We start from the raw sequence: 21,758 nt of genomic DNA, 5'->3' as shown, positions 1-21,758 counted from the left end.
GGGCGCAGCATGAGACCTGGAACATCAGGAAAACCCCCCTCTGTGAGTGAAATCTCTGAAGCTGTGGTGGAGATGAGGTCACTGAACAAACTGTCCATCAGCGAGAATCCCGACCACCTCCTGCACCACAGCCAGCAGAGCTCCTCACAGGCTGACCCAGGAAATCTGTCATAAGACACACCGTCAACCTCTACAGTACAGAGAGGCATCTGCCAGACATTATTTAAGAAAATAATTTCACAAATATGACAAAAGAAATAGAGAGTATGTACCCAGAGAACAGAGTAGAATAAAAAGTAACACATAGAGAAAGAAACATGAAATAAAGACATAAAGAAAACTGAAGGCTTTAGTGCAAACATGAGGTAATTAGAGACAGGGAGAGAACACGGGGGGGGGGGCTCCAAAAAGCAGGTGAATAGAATCAAAGTAACGAGACAGAGAGGAAGCAAGGAGTTAAGAGACAGGAAGTGACTAAACACCAAACACAGAGACTTGATGACAGGGGAGGCCGGAAAACTGAACCCAGGGAAATAATCAAACCAACACCATAAACAGAAACTAGATCACAAAAACAGTTACACTCCAAATGCAAGGTTACCTGCAAAAGTAATAAAACAAAAGCTGGGTTAAAGGAACCAGGACCCGCAGGATGTATTCTTAAACCCACAACACAGACTGAGAAAACTCTAAACCCCGGGTCAGAGGTTACAGCGGAGCGCTCATTCATGCAGCTTTTGTTTTCTAAAATGAATCCCAGAGTCAGGATGGCCACTGAGGAGCTTTGTCAGGCTGCTCGTGTGTCTCACATCACTTCCATGATTGAGGCATCGCTGAAATGATTTGCATCTTCATCGCCCTGCACTGATGTCTCCATCAGCTTCACATTTGACTTTATAATTCGTCTGTGATCTCAGGTGCAGCATTAAGGCCAACAGCACAGTCTTTAGTAACCGGGGCAGAGGTCGATCCGGTACAGAAATTTCCACTTTATGATCCACATGTTTGCTTTGCTGAGGATTTTACACCCGATGCCCCTCCTAACACAACAGTCCCATTTTTCTGGACTTGGCACCAACACTTGGAGTAAAATAAAGAAGTAAAAAATATTTGTGGTAAAAATATATAAAAAATATAAAATGAGTAAATATTTTTTTAAAAAGAGACTAACTAGGTCAGTTGGTCAGAAACTGTAAAAGCCTAAAAACAAAATCTAAAAACAAGCAAACAATATAAAGAAACGTGTTTGACTTTGTGAGAAGAAGAGTGACTAAACATCTAAATGATAATATTTCTAAAATTAAAAAGAGAAATGCTTTAAATATTTGAGATATTTTGTTGGCAAACTAATAAAAACAAATAAAATAAAATAAAACTAAACTATGTTTGGTGTAAGATTTTCACAGGAAAACTGGTGGAAAATCTTACACCAAAAATATATAAAAATATTTTGGTATGAAAATCTGTACGAATATAAACGTATCAATAAAAGCAAATCAGGACAACAATAGTAAACAGTGAGCAGTGTGGTCTGCTTGCATCTATGTTTGCTCTTGGTTTCTGAAGAAGGCGGCGTGGCAGGTTAGTCAGGTGTGTTTGGGGTATGTGGTCAGCTGGCTGACGGCCAGGTATGATGCAGGCGGTCACGCCCTCGTCCTTTACAGACTCCTGCCGTTGGAGTTTGGAGACACTTTGAGGAAAGACTCTGTGAGGATGGAGCTGTTTTCATGTGGAGTCCTGCTGTTGGCCTTAACGCTTACAGGTGAGTCTCACCTGAGATTTAAGACTCACAGTCTCATTTATTCTGCGATTTAAATGATGATGAAAACAAATTCAGCTCATCTCTTTTTACAAAATTGTAATAATTTATGATATCGTAAGTAATAACTGACTGCGGACACTCTGAGAGCAGAGGCACACGTCTGTTCTGGTTTTAACATCGAATAAAATTGAAAGTCTGCTTTTAAATCTGTAAATTTCCTGTTTTCACTGCTACATGAACACAAAAATCCAGACGAACCAGTTTGACTCTCCGTGTTTTGACTGCTGAGCGAGAGACCTGAGGCGGGCTCTAGTGCTGGTTTACTGCTCATTACAGAACAACACAATAAGCTGACTCATAATTACCATAAATAAATGAACACATGAAAAGAGCCACGACAATACCTGCGAACAGCTTCTACGTTCTTCGATCTTAAACTTGTACTTTTATTTCACTAAATTCAGAGATAAATGCTTCAGACTGTGACCAGCACGTAAGCTGTTCAAACATATGTGAAATATCACAAATTTACTCAAGAAAATAAAAAATCTGTGTACACCTAAATGTCTCAGCAGGATTAAAGAAACATATAATATAAATTGCTGTCACTCATCTGCTCACACCTTTACTGTTTTTTTAATGTACATTTTCATTGAAAACACCTTTTAAACATCTGAATCCTTCGTCCTCCTGCTGACGGTTCCTGCGGTCAGGACACTCCTGCACCACAAAAACACCTGTAGCAGATTTGTGTGTATACTGTTATAAAAGCAGAAATTAGCAGTCATGTGATCCTGTTCTGATCCTTAAATTTAGCTCAGCTGATGCTGCCCGTCCCTGAGACTGGCTCTGCTGGAGGTTTCCTCCTGTAACTGATTGATGGGACTTTATAACCATATGAAGCACCTTGAGCTGACGGTTGCTGTGATTTGGTGCTATATAAATAAAATGCATTGAACCTACAAAAATGGCAGAATAATAGTGATAATAAAACAAATATTACTCCGTTAGTGGTAAAATTGTGCAGCTATATAAAATTAAACGTATACAGGAACTCTGCGTTAAATTCAGCTCCCCCACAGGAAACAAGCCGCCTCCTTCATGTGAACTTGGTTTTTCTTTCAGTTTGAATAGGAATGTTCAATAATGCAACAGTTAATATGTCATAGTGATTGACTGACAAAAGACATTATATACATACCTGTGAGATGCCAGCGGCGTTACAGCATACACTGGCAGCATCAGGCACGCTGTGAATGAGGTGATGATACCGCCCCCGTGCTTTACTGATGGTGACGGTCAGCCTCGTAATCAGGGTGTAGATCAAGAAAATATCAGGTCATCGTTTTACTGGAGCGCTCAGAGTCAGAGCAGTTTGACCGGCTGCCATCATTTCATCTTCGATTAGCCTCATTCCAGCCGCTCAGCCTGATAGGCCCCTCCCTCATCAGCTTCCTGATCTCTGTCAGGACTGAAACTTGATGTCAAATTAGAATATTTTTGAATAAGGGTCATCAACACACCATAGCCACAAAAAACACTCCTCTACAGCCAAACAGATCGCTCCTTTTGATAAAACAAAGCAAAAGTTGTGTGATTTTCCACCTTTTCCTGAGATCCAAGCACAGAGTTCACAACCACATTTTCACTGTTTGTCTTTCGCCTCATGAGCTCCATAAGTATTTGGTTAGTGACTCATTTATTTTGCCGTTTTGCTGCTTTGTGCTCCTCCGAGTTTCAGCTTTAATTCACAAAAGTACTGCATGAAAGGTTCAGTGCAGGTGAGTCTGAGACAGTTTCAGAGCAATAATAATAAAAATACATTTTATTTTACACGTTTCACAAGATTCAAGGTCTCCTTAACAAAACAGTAATAATAAACCAAAAACATCGACCAGTGTGAGGTCCAAAGAGATCAGCTGACCAACCTATCAGAGAAATAGAAAAACTTTGCATCTTCTCTCTGATGGAGTGTGTTTCTGTGTCTGTGGTGTCCTTGCGGATACAAACCCGGCAGCTTCGTGTCTGTTTTTTTTTTTTTTTTCTTTTTTTTTAGGAAGGGATATTGATTCATCTATTTTAGAAAGTGTTCTGTATATTTTAGATAATAATTTGGGGGATTTAAGAGTAAGAAAGTGTACCGCACTTGGTGGTGTTTGTAATTCAGCTTGACTGAGGTTAAATTTCTTTTTTACTATGGATTTAATTTGTTGATATTCTAAAAATCTTTTCTTGTTGATCCCATATTGTGTAACTAGCCTGTCAAATGGAATAAATTCTGTTCCCTCTAATATATGTTCTAAGTATTTAATTCCTTTACAACTCCATTCTGGAAAATTAATCATATTATTGTTTTGTAATATGTCAGGGTTGTTCCAGATAGGTGTACGTTTGCATGGGATTAATGAAGACTGTTATTTTTAGAAACTCCCACCATGCTGTCAGAGAAGAGCTGATGTTGATGCTTTTAAAGCATTCATGTCTTTTGATGTTTGAGCTGATAAATGGTAGGTCTGAAATTTCTAGATTATTACATAGTGCCTGTTCTACATCTAGCCAGGGCTCATCTAAGAAGGTGTGTTTAAACCATCTAGAGATGAACTGAAGCCTGTTGGCTAAAAAATAGTGATTAAAGTTAGGCAGATCTAATCCTCCTTTATCCTTGGTCCTTTGTAATGTTTTTAAGCTGATACGTGGGGGTTTGTCTTTCCAAAGGAATTTAGAAATACATGAGTCTAGAGATCTGAACCAATCTTGTGATGGCTTATTTGGGATCATTGAAAACAAATAGTTTATTTTTGGCAAGACCGTCATTTTTATAGCGGCGACCCTTCCCATGAGTGATATGGGTAAAGATTTCCATCTAGCCAGATCGCTTTCTACTGTCTTTAAAAGCGGGATGTGGTTTAATTTAGTTAATTCTGAAAGCTTAGGAGAGACATTAATACCTAAATATTCTATATTTCCAGATTGCAGTGGTGTAGGAGAAGAATTATGGAAGGAGCAATTAATCGGAAGAACTGTAGATTTTGACCAGTTAATTGAATAATCTGATATTCTTGAGAAAGAATTTATCAATGCAATCACCCCAGAGATATTGGTTTGTGAGTTTTGGAGAAAAAGTAACACATCATCTGCATAAAGGCTGATTTTATGTTCCACGTTCTTGCATTTTATGCCCTTAATTACTGAATTCTGTCTAATTGCTGCTGCTAGTGGTTCAATAAAAATTGCAAACAGTGAAGGGGAGAGTGGGCATCCCTGCCTGGTGCCCCTCAGGAGACAGAAGCTGGAGGATGTCTGGTCATTTGTTCTGACACAAGCTGTTGGGGAATTATATAATATTTTTAACCAGTTTATGAAAGAGGTTCCAAAACCAAATTTGTGTAAAGTTGCAAACAGAAATTTCCAGTTAAATCTGTCAAACGCTTTTTCTGCATCAAGAGACAATATTATGGTTTCAATGTTTTTACTGTATGAGTAGTCTATTAAATTAAGTAATCTACGTGTATTTGTTGATGAGTGCCTACCTTTTATGAAACCAGTTTGGTCAGGATGAATTAAGAGGGGGGTTATTTTCTCTAATCTCTTTGAGAGAGCTTTGCAGATTATTTTAAGGTCTACATTTATAAGGGATATTGGACGATAGCTTGAGGGATATACAGGGTCTTTGTCTGGTTTTAGTAAGAGACTGATATTTGCAGAGTTCATATTTGGTGGTAGTCTACCATTTTCTTTGATTTCCTGCAACATTCTGTAAAAAACTGGTGCTAGAATCGTCCAGAATTCTTTGTAGAATTCTGCAGGAAAGCCGTCTGGACCTGGAGCCTTATTATTGGGCATACTTATCAGGGCTTCCTGGAGTTCACCTGGCGTCAGTGGTGAATCCAGTGCCAATGCTTGGGTGTCTAATAATTTTGGAAGAGTTATGTTGTCCAGAAACTGATCAATTTCGTTTTTAGATGGGTTTATTTGTGGTGTATATAAAGTTTCATAGAAATCCCTAAAAATTTTGTTTATTTTTTTAAGATCATATATTGTATTCCCAGATAAATCTTTAACAGCACATATAGTTGTTTTTTCTTTATTGATTTTTAACTGGTTAGCAAGAAATTGTCCGCATTTGTTACCGTGTTCATAATTTTGCAGGCGAAGTCTTTGTACTAAGAATTTAGTCTTTTTATTAATAATTTCATTTAATTCTAGTTTTGTTTTGCGTAAATTGTTTAATATTTCTTGATCTTGGTGTGATACATAGGCTTTTTCTAAGGATTTGATGTTTTTTTCCAGTTCTTGAATATTTTTGTTTTCTTCTTTCTTCTTATGTGATGAGAAAGAGATTATTTTACCTCTCATCACAGCTTTCCCTGCTTCCCAGAGGACAGATGCTGATGTTCCAGGAATGTCATTAAAGTCTAAATATGAAGTCCATTCTTTTTTAAAGTATTTGATAAACTCTTCATCTTTGAGCAGCGATGTATTAAATCTCCAGTTTTTACTTGGTGTGGTATTATTCTTCTGCATTAGTGTTAAAGATACAGGAGCGTGATCGCTGACAGCTATAGGATGAATCTCAGTGTCTGAAATGTCACTCAGCAGTGAGCTGCTGACCAACAAATAATCCAGACGAGAGTAGGAGTGAGGAACTTCGTGTCTGTTGAATTTGTTTAGGAATAATTTGCTCTCGTATCGCTCCGAGCTCTTCCCAAAATGTTTGATCTTTGTGTCAAACTCAGTGAAGCAGCTGTGGGAGTTCCAGATGTTCACATGAACCAGTTAGAGCGTTAGTTTGAGGTGTGTGTTCACCGCCTGAGCTACAGCACCAGCTGATTTCCTCTGCTCAGGTTTCACTTGACAAATCTAATGTCCATGCAGGCAAAGACTTAAAGGCACAGGTGTCAATTTCAAAATGTGGGTTTTATTATACCCTAAAATAATGTCCAAATTACAGAAATGAGGGTGCCCATAAAACAGATCCACTAAACAGAACTCTACTCACTACAGCATAGAGTCATAATGTATTAAAACAAATTCACTGAACTCATTTTTTGCTGTACAGTTTCAGTGATTTCAAACGGACTTAGTGTGAAGTGTAAACGTGTGAATGAACACTAGCACAGTGTTTCAGTTGTGTGGCTGTGGACACAACCATCACAGCCAGCTTTGAACGTGGACTCTCTGATGCGAACAGGACAGAGAATCCTGACAGGGTGGACTGTCTTTAAAACACTCATTAGTTTTATTAAAATCAGTTCGGATGACACACTGAAATTTACTCTGGAGAAAAAAACTGCTTTCACCATAACGGCCTCTGCTCTTTGGTTTTCGACGTGTCCCCGAAAACCAACATGCCGTACTTTAGCTGGGCAGTGATGCGGTCAGATGATTTAATAGCTGTAGCCTAAAGTAAATGGATCAACGAGCTTTGTGAAGTCAGACAGTTTAAATAAAAGTACACACCGGAGCTTCAGGTCGGCTCTTTGTAGTTGGAAATTGCGTCAAAGCTTCTTTCAGGTTAAAAAATTCCAGGTTGACCGGTTTGATTCTCGGTATCCTGATGATGATTCATACTGAGGTATCGACACGTGGGCGGGTTTTTCCTGCTAAAGGTCACTGCATGTTCTCATCTCAGAGGCCGTTTCCTCACACAGGTCGAATCAGAAACAATATTTATGTCAGCGCAGGCAGAAATCATCAAACACGGAGCCCATATGGGTCAAGACTGAGCATCATTGGTTAAAACAGTATGACCATCAAAGCAGGAAGAACTGGAGAGAAAAGCCCAGTACTTATAATTACCTATAGTGTAAACCTGCGTGTTTCAGTGCTGTGTTAAATGTGACATTTAGAACTTTTCCAGCATCATTCGCCTCTTAACACGACGCTGGTGAACAAAGCAGGCGCTGCCTTTCAACCACTACTTCCTGTTGGGTCTGCAGATGAGTAACAACAGGCAGCTGTGATGAGTCGGCCACGTCAGGAGTTTTTCATTCTTTCAAACATTTTCTAAATGTAATTTAAAATCCAGTTCATATGCTTAGTTTATGTTTGTGTCCACGTGGAACTGTGTTCCAAAAAAATTGGATCTTTTGATGTTTCCTTATGTTATCTTCTATCAGTTTGATCTTTGCAAACAAGCAGAAAAGTGGATTTGATTTGATGAAGCTATTTTTGTTCATCTTTCACAATAATTATAACTGATAAAAGAAATCGTGCCTGGACTTATAAATACATTAAATGTTAAATTTAAAATAACGTTCTCCAAAAGTTTTACACCAATTCAGCTGTTTCATTTTTTAAAAACTGTGCCACTACTCTCCACTTTGGAAAAACCATTTGTGTTAATGCTTTTATTTTGGGTTAAACAGCATTTCTCTGACTGTGCATGAGAAACAAAAAGAAAAAAAACCTCTAGCGATTGAAATAAAAAGTTGTACAAAATGTGAGTATAAACTTAGCCCAAAGTGACAGACTTTTTATGTTTTGTAGGACACACAAACCTAAAAAGTTGTGGGAAGCAAAGTGCTGTTTGTCTTTTAAAATCTCCATAATGACAGAGGAAGTACCTGGTTTCACTCTGAATTTTAATGTTAGTCTGCACCACTGCAGGGTGGCGTAAATGTACCCGTTTAAATGTAGGCTAGTAATACAGGTAATTGATGTCACTCAAACCATTAACATGTGACATTTAACTACGTGAAAATAACATTTTAACTGCTCTGTTTCCGCATACTACAATGTTTCCGTATATTTGTGTTCTTATTGTGGCCTCCTGATATGTCCTGTCTTTCAAGATCATTGTTTCCTTGTCACAGAGAACATAAAGATATTGTGGTTGTGTTTTGTTTGGCTCCATGTCGCACATTCCAGCCCCACCTGGAAACTCTAACAGCACGTTAAGAACAACCAGTCTGTTCAGTTCACTGAGATCTAACAAATACATCATGTCTCTGTTTCTATTGTCTCTAAACAGGAAGCAACGCACAGCTCGATGGTGAGTGCTGATACCCCCCCCCACACACACACACACACACACTCACTAAAACAGAAAGCTGAAGTTGACCTGAATCTGGAATCTCAGTCAGTTATTTACAGTCTTGTTTATTTCATAATTTAAAATTACCAACATGTTTCCTGATAAGTTTTTTTTGTCAACAGCTAAATGGAAACTTATACATTTACATTATGTCCAGTGCTTCCTTTCACTGTTAGCTGAATTCTACATTGACATTAGTAGAGCCATCATACAGTTATCTGGCAACTCTGTAAGTTCATTATCAGCATAAGCGTCTTCATTACAATGCTTTTAAATCCACCAATAGATGTGGGCATGTCTAAGTTTCGGTCTATCTGTAAATTACTCCATGTGGAAAAGTGTGGAATGCAGATTGAAGTTCTTGTACTGCTGCCCTGCAGAGGGAGCATGTATGTAAAGGACAGGTTCATCTTGTCCAAGTCTATTTCGAAAAGCGATGCCATTTTCATTTGTGCTAGAAAGTTTTCCTAGTGTGTTTACCTCACAAAAAGAGGAGCCTAAAGAAAAAGGTTGTTAAAAATGTTGAACTTTCATTTGCTGACCTCTGAATTTTTTCCCTCATGTTTTGTTTATGTGCTTGCTGTCTGAAGCTGCTTTGAATGAGAATAAACAGAAGCTCAGAATGACCCAGAGTAATTTTACTAAGTGCATATATGCATTTGCTTACAGTTTGCGGAGTTGCTCCACTTAACACCAGGATCGTAGGAGGTGAGGATGCTCCTGCAGGGGCGTGGCCCTGGCAGGTCAGTCTGCACCGCTTTGGTTCACACTTCTGTGGCGGCTCCCTGATCAACAATGAGTGGGTCCTGTCTGCTGCCCACTGTTTCTCCAGGTGAGCTTCAATCCTGTCAATGACCCACCCGTCACCTTCACCTGTCTGAACCAAAGCATTAATAGTCTTAACTTCTTGGTTTTCTCAGCACCAGCACATCAGGATTGATCATTTACCTCGGACGTGAATCGCAGGAAGGCAGTAATCCCAACGAGGTCTCCCGGTCAGTGTCAGAAATAATCAGGCATCCAGACTATAACTCCGACACTAGCAACAATGACATGGCACTGCTGCGGCTGTCCTCAACTGTTGAGTTCACCAAGTACATCAGACCTGTGTGTCTGGCGGCACAGGGTAGTGATTTCCCTGCTGGGACGACTACCTGGGTCACCGGCTGGGGAACGATTGGTTCCGATGGTGAGGATTCATGTAGTGACAGTTCAGAATTATAAAGTTTATTGTTATAGTCTGATTTTGATTACACTCAGCTTCTGTTAATTTTAGGTTGGCATATTCTGCTTCTCTTTATTTCCTGGCATATCTACCATATTCCAGGGGTGGAGGTTCATTTTCAGCACAGTCAGAGTTTCTAATAATCAGCTCAGTGTGCGTACAGTACACGAGCCAAAATCTCAGACTGCACTAAACACACACATTTTTCTACTCTTAGATCTTTGTGATGCCACTGAATGATATTGCTAATATGGTCATAGGATGAGAGCCAGGTCACCAGTCTAACCAGTCACACTTTTGGGCAATTTATAATGTAACCCCACTAACAGCATATCTTTGTGGGACTGTGGGAAGGCCCAAGTCAGGTGGTGGATTTGAATTCGGGACCTTCCTGCTGTGAGGTAATAGTGCTAAGCACTGAACCACAAGTAAAAGTAAAGGGTTGCTCTGAAATGTGAATCCTGCAAAGCTACTCTGGTAGGGTCCAAGAATAAAATAAACAGAATGTATCAACTTTAATAAATTATTATAATGTCAGAGGGCTTTTCCAGTTTATAAAAATTATTGGTGCTTTTAAATACAAATTCATTCACTTTTTTTAAGTGAATGAATTTGTATTTAATTAATTAATAACAAAGAGAAATGTCTTGTGAATGCTAATTAGCAGAGTGGCAAAAGTAAATGATTACACCATAAAATGTTGGTTTTGACTGGGAAAAATCAGGACAATTAAAAAAAAAAATTAATCAGAAACCAAATAACAGGAAGTACACTTTAACTAGTTAGAAACAGTTTTTTTTTTTATCAACTAGTAGGTGAGGTATAGCACTAGTTTAATATACCCTGCCCATTTTCTATATTTTAGACCTGTAGTAAATGATCTTTTTTATGTGAGTTTCAGGTCTTTGGTGTCGAAGAGCAAATTTAACAAAAGTCACTGGATCAATGTCCCTCTCGGTCCCACACTAACAATGCAAAAGATAAATATTCAGTCACACAGGAGAGAAACTTTGTGTGTTGCACTTTTTTCTTATGCACTGTGCATTTGAAGCACTTTTTTCACACTTGATGGATTATGAATGTTGATAAATGTTGATATCGCTGTTTTCTTTTCCAGTTCCACTTCCTTCCCCTGGGAATCTGCAGGAAGTGAGCGTCCCTGTCGTGTCCAACGCCGACTGTAACAATGCCTACAGTAATGGAATCACAGGCAACATGATCTGTGCCGGCCTGACTGAAGGTGGAAAGGACTCCTGCCAGGTGAGTTTGGCTCCATCTTAACACCTACAAATGAGTCTGGAACTACAATGGAAATCAAAATCAAATGAAATCGAAATAGAAGCAGTGGAAACTGTGAAATATCTAAAATATAACACATGTGTTTTGATTTGTTGGCATCTTTTCCTCGAAATATAAATCCATTTGACTTGATTGAGTTTTCGTGTCCAAATATTTCACAATTTAAGTGCATTAAATTGTGAAATATTTATATGCAAGTTAAATAAACTTAATAGTATAAAATTATGTCATAAAATACTGTGGGGTAGGCAGTACGTAGACCCAAAATGCTGGACTCCAGAAAAAACAGGTGAACACAAAAACCAGCTTTAATACTGGAACTCAGGAAACAACAACAGATTGCACAACTCTGACTAGGCTGCAGGACTTACTGAGAACTGTGAAACAATAAAGAACACACACCGCGCACAACATGAGAGAGAACTGAGGGCTTAACTACACATGAATCAGGGCATCGGCGTAACTGTGCTGAACATTGGGGGGGTCATAACCCTCCTAACCCCCTGGAAATTACGCCCCTGAATCAGGGAGATGGAACACAGCTGAACCAAATCAGGGAAAACAAGACCGAGGGAAGCGAAACGAAACACATAGCACTCACCACGAGGGACTGGCAGACTGACACAGACAGAAAGAGAAACAAAGACAGAGACAAGACTGACTACATACAGGGGGCGCTAGGGAGTACACACAGAGACAGGACCAGGACAGACCAGATGCAATATTAAACAAGGAACTAGAAACTAGAAACCTGAATAACTATGAAGTTCTAACAACTAAACAATATAGAATTAGAATGAAATCACATCATAAATCAAGAAATAAATCATGAACCCACAAAACCTCAAAACACTGGGACAAAAACAGAAAACATGACAAAATAAACCGAGTAACAAGAACATTTAACTTAAACCTACTCAATTAGTTAAGTACTGAATTAATTTAAGGAAACACACAGCTTCAAATAATTCAAGTTTATTAAATAAAATAATACAATGAGATCACTTTTTTATGTTGCTTAGGCCAACTTCAGTTATAGTGCAATGCAGAAGAATGTAAGTATGCAATAGTGTAATAAATGAACTGAAAGTTTTTTGGCTCCTGTGAAAAATGAATAACGAAACACTGGTGCAATCGTGGCTCAAGAGTTGGCAGTTTGCCTTCTGATCAGAAGGTTGCCGGATCGAGCCTCGGCTCGGACAGTCTCGGTCGTTGTGTCCTTGGGCAAGACACTTCACCTCCCGCCTACTGGTGTTGGCCAGAGGGGCCGATGGTGCAATATGGCAGCCTTGCTTCTGTCAGTCTGCCCCAGGGCAGCTGTGGTTACAACTGTAGCTTGCCTCCACCAGTGTGTGAATGAATAGTGGAATTGTAAAGCGCTTTGAGGGTCTCGAAAAGTGCTATATAAATGCAATCCATTATTATTATTATTATTATTATTACCTCTGACTCCATCAGCAGTGTCAAAGGCAGCTTTGCGCAATCCTTAAATGTCAAAAAAACCCAAAACACTCACATATTTGATGTTTAAAAAAATAAACATGTTGTATTTGTTACATGACTCTAATGGATGGACTCGAGTAGCAGAAACACACAGAGGCTCGGGAAGTTGCAGTGAATGCTGTTTATTTACAGTGACTGGGTAAACGTGCGAGGACGGGGAGAAAACAAAAACGGAGCCGGTGTTCTGGGAATCCATCCTACCTGACAAACCATCCTACCCGTTGTTTCTGCGCACGCGCACAACACGAAATTAAGTGGCGAACCGTCCTACCTTTGTGAATATTAGCTAGAAAAATACTCTGATGGGTGAAATGAAGTGCCAAACCATCCCACCTTTGTGAATGTGACCTACAAGCATACTTTAACGGGTAAAATGAAGTAGCAAACCATCATACCTACTTAAATTTGTGCTGGAATTACTCTGTGACAGCAGAAATGTGTATAAACTACTTACGGTAGGACGTTTTGCCAAAGTAGGATGGTTGTCAGAACAGCGGGGATCCCGCAAAGCACCGCCCTGCCTACCTGTGCCAAAAAAGGAAAACAAACCCAAGAACGCCACACATACACACACCAGCTCTTAATAGTATTGAGTAGACTTTTATGTAGTCAGACCAGAGGGGTTGCCCCCTGCTGGACCCACTCAGCAAAAACCTGTGAAAAGACGATCAAAATTATTTTTGGCTAGTGCTGTCAGCGTTAATCTCGTTAAAATGATGTTAACGCCATAACCGCATTAACGAGTTAGCGCAGAACCTCAACATGTTTGTATTCATGTACCTGCCATAGCATCATTTACAGATATTTCAAAGTGGGTCGAATTCAGGTAACTGTAACTATAACCACCATCTCGGATGTGTGCAGGGCGACTCTGGAGGCCCGATGGTGGCTAAAAACAGCTCTGTTTGGGTCCAGGCTGGAGTAGTGAGCTTTGGGACCGGTTGTGCTCTGCCCGATATCCCAGGAGTCTATGCCAGAGTGTCCCAGTACCAGTCCTGGATCAACAGCCGCATCACCACCAACCAGCCAGGCTTCATCACCTTTGTAGCCTCCTCCTCCTCTGGAGGAACTATATTTAGTTCATCCACAAAAATGCCTCACTTCATCACTTTCACAGTTCCTCTGCTGCTCTCCATCCCCTCCATCTTCTTCTCTCTCTTTGTCCTCTCATAGGAATGCACCAGTTCTACTTAATCACTGGACATATCATACTTACTTCAAGATCAGTTTCTCTTTAAAAATGTAAAAACCTCCTGGGTGTATCAAACATTCAGAGGTTTCCAGTTCACTTTGCTGTGTTTTAATAACTTTACAGAGAACTGGAATCTTGGGAATGTTTGGCTTTATTTTTGTTTGTCAAATTATAAAAACAGATTACAAAAAAAAAAAAAGAAGAAGCCCTAAACCCCCTAATTGATTTAAAACTAATTACGTTAAGTATAAATCAACCAATACTTGTAGTTCTATTAAAAACAATGCTGAAATAAAGTAAACTGTGTTGGAAACAGGTGAAATTATCATCCCATCAACAGGATTATGACACTTATTATGATATCTATATATATATATGAATAAACTATATACATGGTGTATGTAGAAACATTGAAACAGAGACATTGTGGGGGTGTATACAAGGGCAGTAATATAATATAATAAATAAATAAGGGTGTAGGGGCTATGGTCATTTAAGATGGGAGTGGTAATTTAACAGAAACCAAAATATTGCATATTGCAATATTTTTAAATGTATTCTATCTTTAAATGATGTCACATAATAAAATCTAAAAATGCTTTAGCAGAATTTAATTTTGCATTTGATTAATGTTTTAATTGAATTTAAATATTTCATCCATCAGTTAATTTTGTGGTTTATTTTTTTTTATGTGAAATGAGGAAGAAAATCACCGAAAGAATGGGTTTACACTTAATAGTAATTAGTTCATAACCACACCAAATGAAATGGCCAAAGGAACTGTAATGATAATGATATAATTGTATCATTATATATCATATATAATGATAATTGTATTTTTACAGTCATAAATTAGAGAAACATTAAAAATGATTAACAATTTTGTTAAAAACAACACTAGATGATAGAACACATCAAAAAAGTTCAGCCAGACTATATTTATTTGGGCACTCTGTAGAAACTGAACAAAACTTCACGTGAAACTCACTAAATTCAGTTTTATGTTATATATTTATGGTGCCAGATCAAACACATACTATCTCAGAGCAGTTTCGGGTCAAAGCAGAGAGAAACACTCGGCGGGGAGGAAAAACTCCTTTTTAAATATGAAGGAATCTCAGGCGGAACCAGACTGATCTCAGACCTGCACAAACACAAATCTGTCTTTGTACCATCGTGATGATGAAACTAAAGCCATTTTAGTGACTTTATTATCTCTTTTTTCACAAATGAACTTTTAATGTTTTAAAATGTTTGAACCAAGTGCCAGTAACTGTGATCTGCTGTTTAAGTCTAATAAACAGGAGGAATATTTACAATACTACCTTATATATTATTATAATATTACAGGCCGACTGTGGCGTAACCTGGTCTGAAGCTGCTGTCCAGCTTTGAAAGTTTTAGAGTAGCTTTATGCATAAATGTATTTGCCTACAGTTTGTGGAATTGCTCCACTTAACACCAGGATCGTAGGAGGCCAGAATATTTACAATAATATTTACAATTATTAACTTTTGTGTAGCTTATTAAAATAATCGGGGATATTTGTGTAGACTGTGTTTAAACCTGCTGCTGTTTGTTTGGTATGTTAGTGAAAAACTGTCTGGTTTTATATCTGTGCTCTTCTATTCTGTTAAATAAAACATATTTTCCTAACGTGCAGGATTCTGTGTGTAACTATAAAAAAAAATGTATTGGAATTATTTTATTCTGCATGGAAATCCAGAGGATGTGGGACTCCAGTTACTCAGAGCCTATCTTTGGCCTTCATCAGACTAACTAATGTTACCTTGGAAACAAGGTTGACCAATCAGTGACATCAACATGTGAGCGGCTCCTGGCAAAGAACAGAAACTCCACATAAAACCTCACCCATCATCAAGTGACGTGCAGCAGCAACAGTAACCATAAAGTTGGTGATGTCAGACAATGACAGTCAACTTTAAACTGTGGCTGAATATGAAATGTTGCATAGAAATGCTATTCAGGGAATCATAGAATGTATACATTATGGACATGGACACCGTGATGTCGCTCATCAATGACATGAGTGTTTTGAAACCAGGTTGGATGAGTGAGCGGTTAGAAAGAAAGGCAGGGAATGAGCTCATAAACTCATCAGCAAAGTGTTTACAGGACTGGATGTCTTTCTGTAGACTTGGTGACAGAACAGACAGAGCGCAGTTAGCCCTAAGGAAGAAATCTCTGTACGTGTCCGTTATGCTGACAGTAACCACTGACCTGTCAGCCTGAGGGAGGTGCTTTGTTGTTAAGGCCCAGGAGCCAGAATTGGCCCGGCAAAGACTCGTGGCAAGGACACAGGACAGCTTCAGAAAATGTGAAGGACAGCGTCAATTTTGGAGTTTTAACTGTATTTTCATGCATTTCACAGTTCTTCCTGCTGATAAAAACCTTTCACGCAGCCAGTCATACACACTGAAGCAACAGATAAACAGTTACATGACAGAAAAGTTCCTGTTTTTTCTCTCGTTGCTATAGAAATTTATGTTTGTTTGTTTGATTTTTATACAGTGGGTCCACATTAATAATAAATTGTGAATCAAGAAAAGCTTTCTGGGCAGCTGTCGGAACTTTATCCATAACGTCACACATTTCTGCATCATGTAGAAAAATGAGACACTGATGAAATGATGTTTCTCTCTCTCAAACTGAGACGTGAGGGATTAAATGTGCAGTTAAACGTCTTCACACTGACAGGAAGAGGAAGCATCAGTCGTCCAGCGAACATCAGCTGCCCGGGCCCGCGATGTAAAACGAGTTGGACATCTCTCTGGAAATAACCTGACCTCAAAGTAGAGCTGCAGCTACTCTTTGAGTACTCAAGTAATCCATCGATTATTCCATCGTTAATCGAGAAAGAAATACTTTTGTGTTATTAATGAGCAATAATAAATAATCAGAAGAGGACAAAAGGCAGGTCCTTAAAAATGAACTTCTAACTGGTTTCCATTTTAAAAGTTTAACTGAACACGACATCTTTAAAAAAAAAATTCCCAACTGAATAAAATTTCATTTTTTTAAAAGAGTTTTTTAAATTAATACAATATTTTATATTATTTGACTTTTAGTCTGAAAAATGTTGTGAAAACCTTAACATTGATATGGTCTTGTACACCTCACGACTCTCCCCTGTTTGCTGCTTCCATGTAAATAAACCATCAGCCTTTGTTAAGCTGTATAATTTAAACATGTATCAGCTGCATATTTTAATAAACTCCTGGAGCCTGGTGCAGATGTTTCTCTGTAAAACAAGGAGCGGTGGATGGAAGTTTGCTTTACTTCATGTCGGACTTTGTTCATCAGCTGCTTTGATGAAGGACTCGCGACAGTTTTTCCCAGTAAAAGTTTTAATGGTGATCACAGGAACAGCTGCTGTTTTCTTTCACCACACCTGAGTTTACTTGTCGTAAACGGCTCCGCCTCTTTGCCCTTCTCAGTGTGTAAACAGACTTGATAAACTGTGGGGGTAAAGTTTGCTGTATGAATGGCTCAACTGCTTTCAGAGGTGGATCCTGTGTTTGGTAGCCTCAGTAATGGCTGCTCACAGCATCCACGCTCTCCACCCTCGATGGAGGTGCTGTCTGGCCTGGTCTGGAAAATGTTTCCTCTGTGTTTAAATCCTAAACAGGGCTGGAGACGAAGTCTGTGGGTTTATCTCTGAGGTTCTTCTTTCTTTGATTTGACAAAGATTTGGGGCCCTGCTCATTTATCAGGGCAACAAGAGTGCAGTATCATCAGACCCCTGTGGGGTGAAGGATCAGGAGGACACTCAGCAGAGTCGTTGACCTCAACACAACAAACCTCATTTAAAAATCTGCATGACTGAGACGCAGACCTCAGACAGCTCCACCCACAGCTACTGTGATGTCATCAGTAGGGTTAATTTCATATGAGCACCCACTCTCTGCAGGTGGACGGGTTATCATGACTGTCTTTGCGCTACGTCCGCTCCACCAACAAGCTTCAGATTCACAAAACAGACTGAGTGTTTTATTCAGTGTGACCCGGAGCGAGTGACTGAGCCCAAAAAGTCATCAGGAAGCTGTCAGTGTAGGCAAGTCACTGTCCCACAAACGTCTACAGGACCAGAAATCTTTATAAACCTGGAGACTTCACCATCTGGCTTTGTCTGGCCTTCATACTTTTATACTGTCTGTGGCTCCATGTTAAATAAATCATTTGATGTTTTGCAGATTATCCGGTGACTCCCGGAGCCGGCTGCATGAATGAATCCGGCTTCATGCTGCCTCGTGTCAGAATCAGAAAAACTTCATTATTGATCGCAGAGCTGTGAAAATTTGTCTGAAACGAGTCTCTGAGTCTATACAAACAAAACAACAAAGACATGAAACACTCCAGAAACTCCACAGAGAAAGATCAAATTTTGACCAGTTAATCATGTTAATAGCAGTTCTGTATTGGTCCAAGCTGCAGGGACTCCATCAGGGTCCTGATGAGGTGAAAGGTCACATCTGATTGGCTGATTTTGGAGTGGAGGCTGTGCCGGTTATTTTGCTCTGCTTTGTTTCTGTCTAAAGGTGTCAGCTGGTGATCAGCTGATCACGGGGCCGGGTTTAAAAGAGAGACGCCACCCACCTGTTCGCCGCTCAGACATCGTTCTCTTCATGTCAGGAGCTCCGAAACCTTGCCTACGTCAGTCTCCGCCTGATTCAGCAACTGTGAGTGTTTTTCCTCTCGATTCTTTTTCTCATCCCGGCTCTGCTCGCTCTCCGTCTGTAACGCCAGTTCGGAAGCCACGCTTCGTGCACTGATCGTTACTAGAATAACTGCGTGTCTGTTCCAACCCACCGCTAGCCTTCGCCGCGTTTGGGTCTAGCCAGCACGCCACACCGGCACGCCAAATTACTGTGTGTAATTCGCCCGATCGTGACAAAAGGAAAGCTGTTCTCAGCAGGAAGAGGCGCTGCCGGTTCTTTTTGGAAATGTAATCACAGTTTGGAGAAAAGGACGGCGTTCGTACTCCACATGTCTGTCGAGGGCGGGGTTATGATGGTACAAAGATGTTTAGATGTTGGATGGGCCTCTCTGCTGGCTGGTAGCAGAGGTTGTCATGTTGTTTTATCATTAAGCTGAGTGAGAAACAGAAAAGCCTCTGTGTTGACTGCAGCCTGGAGGCAGGATGCACGTCTTCCTGTGAGCACACAGGTGAACATTGGATTTCCTTCTTTCTCTGCAGTTTTATTTTCACTCTTCTTTTCTTTCACTCTTTGCCTCTCTTCATTCAGCAGCTTCTGATGTTATGAATAAATGCAGACTTTGTTCTTCTGCAGCTCGCGTCATTTTGAGGAAGATGTTTCTGTTTCTGACCTCATGTCTCTGTCGGTCTGCAGAGGTTTTATCTTTCATGGATGTTTCAGCTGTGTGATGACCAGTGTTGGGTAAGTTACTTTAAATTAGTAACTTAGTTACATTACTAGTTACTTCTCTAAAAAAGTAACTCAGTTACTTCAAGTTACTCGTTACTTTCAAAGTAACTAGTTACTAGGGAAAGTAACTTTGGTTTTACTCAGAATTCTCTTGTTAATGTGTTGCTTCCGTAACTGGATACCCAGCCAGACTGCCAGTCTTCTAGCTTGCTTACTTGCCACAAGTGCACTGTGCCACCTACCAATAGAAAGGAAAAAATAATGTGCACATTTCCACGAGAGAAATCCCACGCCTGGACCGTCGTTGACCGCCGCCATGATTCTAGCCTGCTTTTTACATCCAACACAAAAACTGCAGTCGTGGTGCTTTTGATTGTACTCAGAACTTGGAAATTCTGCCTTCTGAATAGGAAGATGTAGGTAACACCAGACTGCAGATGAGCTGCATCCAGGGCTGGACTGGGACAAAAAAATCGTCCCGGGCATTTTGACTAGAGACCGGCCCACCATTATAGGAAAAATCATAAAGCCTTTGAATGAAAATAAACACTGTTGTGACAGTGATGTACACTGTTCTGATGGTATATATGTATCAATATATCAATCGTTTGTTGTAAGACTCAGATAATTATTTTTTTAAAAGTGAGACATTTTAAATGAGAATAATAAAGAAAAGTATTTCCTTGTGCCCCCCTTTCCCTGTTAATGCCCTACCTGGCCCCCTGGCAACACTTTGCTAGACCCGCCCCTGCACAGTTACCAGCTGTCAGCTATGTAGAAAAGGATCCTGGTGTTATTTGTCTCTCAGAAACAGTTCATAACTTCCCTTCAACTCATCCATGTCACCTAAAAGGTAAACCTGTTTCTCCATCACCTGTTCAGCTCTGATGATTCAGTAAGGACATCTCCTGGTTTCATCTGTTTCCCTCTCACCAGATAACCAAACCGATATCATGACCAGCAGCTTTACAGCTGTGGCTCCAGCAAACATCAGCTGATACTAGAAATTAATATTAAATAAATTCTAACAACAGCTGATCAAGCTTAAACGTGCTGCTGTTGTTTAACGCGACATCCGCTGGTTTCCTCTTTCTGGCGCAAAGTGGGCGATAAATAAACAAGAGAGAAAAGCCGATCAGCTGATCATTGATCAGTTTCGTGATTGAAGTAGAAACAGGAGAGAATGAGAGAAGAAGAGGCAGCTGTGCAGCTTCAGCTTTGTGTCTTTTTCATTGTAGCTGAAGTCCGGGACAAACTGTGTTCCTTTTCACCTCAGTACGAAACGCGTAATATTTTCTCTGAATACGAGACGATTCTGTTTTTTACGGGACGGTTGGCAACTCTAATAATTAACCATAAGAACAAAATAAAGTTCAACATCAGTAACATAGCACCCACCCAGCTGTATAGAAACTCCGTCATGCTAGCTAGCACGCAGTACGAAAATGTCAGCATAACGAAAATAAACTCCACCTAAACTTGGTTTATATCTGACTCCGATAGACTGCAGGTCATAACTTCTTACCTGAAGTTCAGTTCACAGAACACCAGCGGCCGCCTCGGGTCTCTCTTCCTTCTGCCTCCCTTTTCCTTCATCCACCTGCTGGCCTCCACCACTTGCTAATGTTATTGAATCTGTGGAAGCTCCGCGATATCCACCACACGAAGTAACGAGTAACGAGCCTATCTAAATCCCAGTAACGAGTAACGCGTTCCTGGTTTTGGCATAATAACTAGTTACCGTGCTCGTTCCCATTATAATAACGTAGTTACTGTAACGCGTTACTTAATAACGCGTTAGTCCCAACATTGGTGATGACGACAGGCCTCTCCTGGCCATCAAATGCTCATCACTCAATTTTTCATTCACATCTGAGTTTCTGAAATGGTGCTGCGTATAAAAACGTCAGTAACTGCTGAACATTAAAGCTCTGAAGCTGAAGGTCTGAACTTTAATCACATCCTGAGTGCTCGACTGTAAGACTGAAAAGCTGCCCCTGTCCACATATTTATGGCTCTGACTGTAAAGGACACTGCACTCACAGTCCTGTGTTTAATTTGCAGTGGTTCTCTGAAAATGTAGAAAAGCTAAGACTCTAGAAATCCTTTTATTTATTTGACTATAATAAATATACATTCCTCTGTCGTCAATACAACTACATTTTGTTTAACTCATTCAAATAAATAGTGACATGGTAATAAATATAGAATTATGGTTCTTGCTTTGGGTTTGTATCCTAATAAGTTTGACTCTGAATCATGAGACATTTCAACTGATGTGTAATGTGTTTAATTTCATTCTGAATGGACGGTTGATGTTTAAATACTGTAGT

At 39.7% G+C, this 21,758-nt stretch overlaps 1 protein-coding gene across 1 annotated transcript; it reads left to right on the top strand.

Annotated features, from left to right (window-relative positions):
* Positions 1-1,623: 1,623 nt before the first annotated feature.
* Positions 1,624-15,448, top strand: LOC100700895 (anionic trypsin-1). Its single transcript, XM_003442564.5, has 6 exons — positions 1,624-1,762; positions 8,736-8,756; positions 9,468-9,630; positions 9,719-9,987; positions 11,141-11,283; positions 13,690-15,448. Exons 1-6 carry the CDS (start codon positions 1,714-1,716, stop codon positions 13,996-13,998), a joined length of 954 nt encoding a protein of 317 aa, XP_003442612.1. The 5' UTR covers positions 1,624-1,713; the 3' UTR covers positions 13,999-15,448.
* Positions 15,449-21,758: the final 6,310 nt, after the last annotated feature.

This window comes from Oreochromis niloticus, linkage group LG4 (assembly GCF_001858045.2).
Source record: "Oreochromis niloticus isolate F11D_XX linkage group LG4, O_niloticus_UMD_NMBU, whole genome shotgun sequence".
In the NCBI taxonomy this organism is placed as follows: Eukaryota; Metazoa; Chordata; class Actinopteri; order Cichliformes; family Cichlidae; genus Oreochromis; species Oreochromis niloticus.
Note: the sequence above shows the minus strand (reverse complement) of the source record. Positions and strands in the feature narration are given on the sequence as shown.